The 9,204-nt window shown below is 44.9% G+C and overlaps 1 protein-coding gene across 1 annotated transcript; it reads left to right on the top strand.

Annotated features, from left to right (window-relative positions):
* Positions 1–840: 840 nt before the first annotated feature.
* Positions 841–7,401, top strand: LOC121616030 (interleukin-10 receptor subunit beta-like). The gene is made up of 7 exons (XM_041950620.1): positions 841–1,389; positions 1,795–1,918; positions 3,823–4,001; positions 4,260–4,414; positions 5,108–5,258; positions 6,436–6,581; positions 6,667–7,401. The coding sequence occupies exons 1-7, from the start codon at positions 1,332–1,334 to the stop codon at positions 6,883–6,885; spliced, it is 1,032 nt and encodes a 343-aa protein (XP_041806554.1). The 5' UTR covers positions 841–1,331; the 3' UTR covers positions 6,886–7,401.
* Positions 7,402–9,204: the final 1,803 nt, after the last annotated feature.

The following is a 9,204-nucleotide window of genomic DNA, read 5'->3' as shown; positions in this document are numbered from 1 at the left end:
TGTCAACTAAAACAAGGTTTTCAGGTGGTGTTATGTTGCTGTTTTAATGTTTTTTTATGGGACCTTCTTACTTCTGTTACTGTTTGTTTTCGTCCACTCTGAACGTTTTCAGGTACAGTTTGGTGTCAAACAGGATTATGTGTCATCTTATTTGCCAGGTTCCAGATTTGTCAATATTCAGCAGCCTACTGTCCAGAACTTCTGTAGACAGATATAAGCAGACTACTCCACCTGTGGCGATGGATGCTGTGTTAACTGGCTGATTCGTTGCTATTGTCAAAGCTAGATTTAGACAACTGTAACAAGACTTAAAGCAGAGTTTTATCAGCAGCAGGTAAGCCTGACTGCCTCTGGACCGCCTCTCTTGTCTCCAGTCATACTTTTCTCCTCCGATCCCAGAATGGTGGAGGTGTGTTTTTTAGAACAGTAGATGCACAGAAGTGATGGATATTAGCAAATGTTAACATAAATAATGGAACAGTGCAAAAAGTCCTCAAAACGAAACTGGACCTAAAAAGAAAGGCCGCATAAAAGCAGCGAACAGCCAAAGCGTTCAGCTACAACAGCGTTTCAATATAAGTAAACACAAACAGGCCCCGCCTCAGAGCGGCCCGCTGGCCAATCATAGTTTATCATATTAGAGTGGCGCGTGGGGAGACCAATCAAACTTCAGGGGAGGCGCACGCTCCGCTTGGACACGCCCCTGCTAGTTTTAACGCCTGCCAGAGTTTTTCATGGTGACGCGTCCGGTCGTAACAAACACACAAGAAGATGCGTTTTGTTTATTTACTGGAACAATAGCACTCGTGTAGCTTCAACACAGTTAGCACAGCTGGTAAAAACCTTCATAAGGCCTAAATTCTATTATTATAGCGAAAAGTGGAGAGAATATTCAGGCAGACAGGCGCACAGCGGTGGCACAGATGAGCTCATACCTGCCAGAAAAGGTTTGGAGCCATTTCACTGTAAACTAGCCCTGCTTCCCCTTTTCTTTCTTTCTTCATTTATTTATTTGTGTATTTATTTAGCCGCTCACACGGCATCCGTCCGCCGCTGCGCACTGTGCTGTTGCGCACTCTTCACCTGAAAAGGTGCGCAACGGCAAACAAGTGGAAACAGCGGAGACACGAGGTGTTAAAGGCCAAACGAACACGAGCGTTTCTGCGAAACGGCTGACGTTTCTGAGCAGGAAGCAGTATCGATTCCGCGGACTTCCCCGCCTCCCGTTCCTGAGAGCTACCAGGAAACACCGCGTCTATAAGTCACACACACACACACACACACGGATCAGCTGCGGCAGGACGGACCGACTGAGCAGCTTCTCGGACGACATGTCAGCGCGTGTTTGTGCGCTCATCCTGACGCTGTCAGCGCTGTGTGGATCCACAGGTAGGACCACCTGAGCCAGACCGAGCTGAGCTGAGCGAGTGTCCAACGTGGCTGGGTCAAACAGGAACTGAGCTTTCAGGCGGACTTACTGCCGCGTTACGAGTGTTTGAAGGTGTTTGTGATGAAGAGCTTACAGTCTGGTTTAACTGTTTTTGTGGCATGTTGAGAAAAAGCTGGTTGAACTGTTAATAATAATAATAATCCAGCAGCTCAGTGTCCATCTGAGCTGCTGAACTTTGACACCAGGACAATAAACAGGACAGCACCTGGAGTTAATACCTGTCTGAGTCATTCTATAGAAAGCCTTCAGCTCGTGGGCTGTCACTGGCTGTCCTGTCCTCTCCGGAGTGTCCCTGTCATTAAACTAACCTTATGTCCTCTTTTGTTTGGGTGTGGACCGTGCAGCCGCATCAGGGGTCCTCAGCAGTCCCACGAATGTCCGCCTGACCTCCTACAACATGAATCTGGTGCTGAGGTGGGATCCACCTGAGGGGGCGGCCGGCGGCCTGGTCTACACAACTGAGTACAAGTGAGTCAACACTGATCCCGGCGCTAATAAAGCCTCTCTGCTTCAGCAAACACTCGCTCCTTTTGTCAGCATGTGTTATTGCAGCGCAGCCATGTTGAAGTTAAATCCAGAGCTGCAGCTGTTTTCATTATCACTTATTAGATTCATCAATAAAAGCATCATGAAAAATTCCCGTCATGGTTTTTATTTTCAAGTTGATCGTCTAAAACCACCAGATAATCACGTTTGAAATGCTGGAAGTCAAGAGACGTTTGGATGTTTTTGGCTTTTAAAAGTGACTTAAAAAATAAACTGAAACAACAGATAATTGCAGCCCGACCCATTTCTACAGCTTCAAACAGCCAGCGGCTCGGGGTCCAGGGTCAGCCTTTATCAAGCCCTCTTGGTCGGTTTGGAAACTGAGATTTCACCCTCCGCCTGTTCAAACGCTGCTTTGCATCAGTCGACTGCTGCTGCTTCGTTATTCACACGCTTCTGTTTCTCTGAAGTGATGTGATCGATGACTGGAAACGTGCTTCATTTGATCCGGGAGGCCGCTCTGCCGGTCTGCTCTTTGTTGCGTGTTTGGGCCGAGGGTTTGAGTTTCACACCCAGATGTTATCAGGCGCAGCATTTAACTGCCGCGCTCACAGGGCGAATAACCGGCGCTGTAGAGCCCCTCTGCCCCCGGTGCCACTCAACCCAGGAACTGCAGCCGCTGACACCTTCCTCTTATCATCACTGTTCTTCAAAAGTACCTTCTCTTCTGGGAAAGAACGCACATACGCCGAGCACACGCTGGCTGACACACATTACACCGCTGACGCAACCTGAGAACAGTGAGCTCACTGATCTTCTGTGAAGTTATGCAGCCAAAACTGGGTTAATGTCAGCGATACTTTATACTTTAACGCTTACCTGACTAGCTGTGAACTGTTGGATTAATCACCAAATATTTCGATCATTAGTTTGAGGAAATTCTCAGGAAAAGAAAGTCCAGACTCTCTGGTTGCAGCTTCTTAAAAGTGAATATTTCTGGTTCCTTTACGCCTCTGTGACAGACGGCTGAACATCTTTGGGTCGTGGACAAAACAAGACGTTTGAGGATGTCAGTTTGGGCTTTGGGAAACACTAATCGACCAAACAACTGATCGATTCAGCCAAAAATCGATCAACGGATTAATCAGCAATGAAAATAATCGTTAGTGGCAGCTGTGACAAACCTGCACTTCCTGTCAAATGTGACTTTTACAGTGAAGGTCAAAGCTGCACTAATTAGATGATGTCTGTTAAAGATGTCTCTCATTGTGTTGAACCCCTGGAGGATTATCACCTTGACCCCCCTCAGCTGAACCTTTCAGTCAATTTTTCTCATCGGTGGAGACTCAAACAGAGCTGAAAAGGGAGAAATGATTCATCAGCTGGACGGAAACACAGCAGTCTCATCAGTGTTGTTTCCAGCAGCAGCAGGACGCTGTTTAACAGCAGACAGACACAGCCGGGCTACAGCAGCTGAACACAGTGGAGCATTTAGCAGCTAGTGAGCCACATGGTGGAGACCAAAACCAGATCAACAGCCAGCCAGAAACGTGACTCCAGATGAATGCTACCACCGCTGCACTGTGAGCTGGATGTTATTCAGGCGGTTTGTTGCTAACACGTTAGCCACATCAAGCTGTGATTTTCAGCTTGTTGTGTAGCATGAACAGGAGAAAGACTGTAAAATGAATGCTAAAGTGGCTCTGCGTCTGCTGGGTGTTGAGGTATAAAGTGGTAGTCATGTGTTATGGCTTTAAAAAAAAGCAGTAACGAGGTTTTTATTTGACATGCTGCACTGTCATTCGTTCATTGTGATGTCATCAAAAACACACCTGAAACCGAACAACTATCAAATCTGTAATAGTAGGACTGTCTTTTGTCCCCAGAACCCCAGTGACATCGTACAGAGTGGGCTGCGTGAACACCTCCCACCTGGAATGTGACTTTACCCGCCTCAACATCTCCATCATTGAATACGGGATATATACGGGCAGAGTGCAGGCGCAGGTGGGGGCGAAGAGGTCCGGCTGGGTGGAGAGTCGCCACATCACCTTGGACAAAGACAGTGAGTGGAAGCTCTGTGTTTCATGGCTTTTCACTGCAGAACGCTGCACATGTCTTCATTCTTATTGTAGAACTGCACAGTGATATTTATCAGCATGTACAGGTGGTCGTCTCACCTGTCACCTGACTGATTTTTAGCACTTAAATGATTCCTTTGTTTTTCCGTCGTGGGAGAAACCGTCAGCTATCGCTGCATCACTGTTAAATCAAGAAGCTGTGGAGGTTTTATTTCATTGTTTGAAAAAATCTTTCCCCTCAGCCATCATCGGTTCACCCAACGTCTCGCTCTTCTCCAATGGGGCAACCATCGACGTCAGCATTAAAGACCCAGTGTTCGTGGTCTCAGAACTCAGGAATGTTTACATCTTCGCCACTTACAACATCACCTACTGGAAGGACGGCCAGGTGGAAAAGGTGGGGGGGCGTTGGTTCGACGTTATTAGCCGTTAGGTTTGAGGATCTGAGTCCTTATCTGTACTCATAGAGTGATAAATAACATGAAGACAGCAAAACAAGCACTAAGAGGAAGTTCTATTTGTTTGAATAGATCTTTATGTGATGGACAGCGGCAGCATTCACAGACCAAGTAAATACAATATTAGCGTATCAGTTAAAGCACCCAAAAGTTAGCGCATGTATTTTTTTACTATAAGCTTATTGGATAGTTATAATCCCTTTCAATTGTTGCTGTCCACCAAATCAAACAAACTGACAATAAGTATATCTGACCCGTCATGTTTCAACAAACTGCTGGCAAATTGGCTGCAGGACGCCGCCATCACTGTCATTTACATTATACATTATAATGCATTTACATCGTTTTTTTTCTGTGGTCACATCAAAGCAAAACCAATACGGAACAAATTTAGGATACATGTGCTAACAGCAGCATGCTAACAGCCTCAGATGTTAGAGGGCTGATGTTTAGCAGCTAATATTCCCTGTGATTATCATCCCAGTTTAAAAAAAGATGTTTTTTATTTTACAAGCATGTAAAATGTTACTGATCTGATGTATTGTTGGGCTGTTTTGTAGCTCTTTGTGTTATTGTTAAAATATTATGACCATCAACCACACACCTGACCGCTCCTCTGCTGCTTCCTACAGGCTAAAAGCATCAGCAACAAACAGCAAAGCCGGGTGGTCCTGAGTGAGCTGGAGCTCTGGACCAAGTACTGCGTCCAAGTCCAAATCAACACCGAGAGGAACTCCAAGCCCAGCGAGCCCAGCAAAATTGTCTGTGAAAGCACCACCAGCAGTAAGCAGCTTTTAGCAGCAACAAAGGCAGGATTTTTATTGGTGTGGACAAAGTCTAGCAGTTAGCCTGAACCCACCTGTGACTTTCATCTGAAAGTCTGAAAGGACTTGAGTTAGCAAGCAAATTACAGTGACCTGCCACCATGAGGGGAACTATTGGATGGAGTGCCGTTAAATGTTGTTCAGACTTTCAGGATGAATTGCTTTTTCTTGTTCTCCAGCGTCACTATCAGGTCAAACTCCTGACTAATACCATTCTCATCAGCCTCACTTCGCATTCAGCGCTAATCAATAATGCTAACATGCTAAAGTGAGATAGTGACCATGGTAAACTTTACACCTGCTGAGCTCACGGGACATAATGTTGCAGGGTCTGCTCGCCGTAGTTGAGAAAAAGCTCAGAGGGAGAGTTTTGGTCAGGAAAGGTGTCATTGGTGTCGTTAGTGAAGAAAACTGCATAAAGTTCCTTAAACTTCCTCTTCAGCTCAACATTTAATTCAAAACATTTCGTGTCACGGCGTCACAGAGCCACCAGCATGGCTGACTAAAGTAGTGTCCATGTCATGTGTGCTGCTTTCTGCTAGCAACACACAATGCGATGTGTCCCGTCCGAGAAATTACAACACTTCAGTCAGTGATGAAAATGATGATGATTGACACCTGTCCAAAAGCTCGGTTTAGCGTTCAGTGTAGTGAAAAGTGCTGAGTGTTTGTTATACATGAGATGAATTAATGAGGATGTGACTTCAGACACAGCCTGAGTCCAGCCTGAAAGAACAAAATAGTAGTTATCAGCTGGTAACAGCCCGTCTTTGTGAACCAGCTTATAATTACCCGTTATTGTTGGTGTTTCTAATATTTGCTATCAATAAGGGCTAACATGAACCGTCCCTGCAGGAGGTGCTGAGTTAACACCGATCTAAGTAAGCAGTTGTGATGTTCTGTGTGTGTTTGGGGGGGTGGTGGATAAAACGTTCACTTGCTGCTGCAATTTCCCAGCTTGGGATAAATAAAGTCTATCTATCTATCCATCTATCCATCTATCCATCCATCCATCCATCCATCCATCCATCCATCGCATGTGTTGAAATTTGCTGGGACTTGAAATCCAAATGCTCCTGAGTGACAACAGGCAGCAGAACATTAACCTCTGCTGCTGTCGCTCTGATTGTTTGCAGGAGAAGAGGCTCCATGGGTGGCAGCCATTGTGACGTTCGTCATCATGGCGGTGGCAGTGGCTCTGGTGGTGCTCGCAGTGGTGTATCGGGAAAGTATATCCCACTTCCTTTGTCCCAAAGATGCGCTTCCTCAGCACTTTAAAGAGGTGTGTATGTTTTTCTGTTCAGCCAGGTATTCATGAGTTAATGTGACGTAAACCTGAATCAGTTTGTCCCCTTCCTGCTCCTCAGTACCTGCAGGCGCCTCCCACCTCGTCCACATACCTGGCCATGCAGTACTCTCGCCCACCTAAAGAGATCTACCACCAGATCAGCATCGTTGCAGAGGAAGGGCGCCCACTGGAGGCGGGCGGGATGAGCTGCAGCAAACAGCCTGACGTCAGAGCGGGTGGAGAGCTGCAGGAGAAGAGGGAGAGGCTGAAAAGCACAGAAGCTGTGAAGAAGAGCTGATCTGCAGCCTGTTAGAGATTATCAGAAGGGACAGACACTGAGAAACTGTGAAATACTTGACTCGTGCGTTTAGTGCAGCAGCAGGAGTCTCGTGTACTGTGAAGTGATGGTATGGCAGAGCCACAGAGATGTGTAGGTACAGGTTTGTTACCTCATCCAGGCGAAGCTGTTTCTGTGCTGTACAGTCCTAATGTTGCTTGCAGTATTACCACATGCTGTGTTTAACTGAAGGAGCATGACATGCACGCTGGAGCTGCCCACACTACAGTATTTATGCTGCCATGGTACAAAGAGATGAACATCCCCCATTCACTGTATATGATCCTGTACTATGGATGTAGACTCTAACAATCTGCTGTTCCAGCGGGCACATCTTGAGTTTTAATTTCCTCGTGACAATATGAAGGTTTTCTTAATGAGACTGAATCAGAATTCAGTGGTGATAGTTCAGAGATAAACCGGCTCAAAGGTTTACACACTCAGTTTGGACTTAAATAAAGTGATTATTCGAACGTGTGCTGGGAGTCGATGTCTGTGTTTGGTTTGGTGTGATTCTGACTAAAATGAGCACATGTCTGTATTGTATGTATGTATTTACACAAACACAACATGAGACCTGCATCTATAAGAGTATGTCACAAAACTTAAAGACGACACAACAAATCAAGTCCTCAACCCTAATCTCAGTAACAAAGCTTCTGACCTGTTAGCACATTCTGTTTATAAGTGAAACAATATTCATGTGTTTCTCTGTCAAAACAATTTTTAATTAATCACAACTAGTGTTGGTAATAACACAAAAACGCTTTAAAATTACAGTAATGCATCAGCAAGTGGTAATTATTTGCTAATACTTGCACTAAAACATGTGAGATATCTGTATTACAGTGCATTTGTGTTAAAAACAACCACAGGAATTAAACGCTTCAACAACACCGGTCATGCGCGATGCAGACCTGCAAGAGGCGCTACAGCTCAGACTGTGCAGTCAGTGCTTGAAGCCAGAGTGCTGGAGAGAAGGATTGCATCAGTCTACCAGGCTTCTTCTTCAGCAGCAGCTGGGGATGATGGAGTGGCTGAGCAGTTTCACACATGCAGCAGCAGCATTGAAGGCCGGTGGTGGTCTAACCAGTGGTTTGCCTTTAACGACATAAGAAACAACCGGCTCCTGCACTGAGCGGAGTTGTCGCAACTCTGTGTCTTTAACGCTCTGCCTCAAGCTGCATCAAGCTGCAGACACAAGACCAGAAAAACTAATGCTGTGCTTTCAAAATAATAGTGATGTCTTATTCTTGAAGGCTGCCCACATCAAGAACAGAAACGGTGGGTGGGGTTGGGAACACCACACGGTTTATGAGGACTATATGACAGCTGTTAAGTTGTCTGCTTTGTGTTAAACTGATATCACTTTGTAACTACGGAAGTGATTTATCCACTCTTCTCCTGCATGAGACACTGGAAACTTTTTGTAGGAGCCAAAGTGAGTATTAGATTGCACATTTATTTATGTTTTGGTTGTGCACATTCTTGTGATTATGGTCGTTTCCGGTGATGGTGAGGGGTGTGGTTTTCATTCATATATTCACCTGTTCACTGGCAGCGCGGGTTTTTTGAGACAAAGAGGGTGAGTGTGGCTCCGATATTTTCTGTTTACCGTCACGACTCATTTTGTTATTCGGAACGCTTTTGTTTATCATCATTGGTTAAAATAAATAGAAAGTTGGAAAGCGTATCTGGATCTCAATGTGTATTTTTTCGTAAGCTACGCGTCACAGGTAAGAGCCTGCTCAGCCTCTCATCGGCCTTTTGTAGCCGCTATACTTTTTTTTAAGGCTGTTAATACCACAACTCCATTTTATTTCTAACAGGTCTTATCAGTTTTATTATTCTTATTGCTGTCATGTCGTTATTGCTGGGTATTTTACTCCATTTAGTTTTCTGTTATTTGAATTGTCTGATTTAATTTGCCTCAGTCCTGAAATATTTTAATCCTGGTTGAGCCATGTAAAGCAATTTGTAACTTTGTTTTGAAAAGTGCTGTATAAATATGGCGATTATTATTATTATCATTTATTGTTGTAGGGACACATCATCTTGTCCGCTGGAGGGGCACCCTCCAGGGCACTTGATCATTATCATTATTATTATTCTATTCCATTATTATTTTACCATAGGGGCTTCACTTTTGGCCTTTGTTTGATGCCCCCACCAAGAGAGGAGTGGCAACAGGAGATAAAAGCAAGTAGAAATAAGAAAAGGAGAGGGAAAGTTTTGCCACATTTTGCTGCTTATATCATGTAAGAGAATATGTGATAGCGT

This window comes from Chelmon rostratus, chromosome 13 (assembly GCF_017976325.1).
Source record: "Chelmon rostratus isolate fCheRos1 chromosome 13, fCheRos1.pri, whole genome shotgun sequence".
Lineage (NCBI taxonomy): Eukaryota > Metazoa > Chordata > Actinopteri > Chaetodontiformes > Chaetodontidae > Chelmon > Chelmon rostratus.
This window is presented reverse-complemented; position numbering and strand designations above follow the sequence as displayed.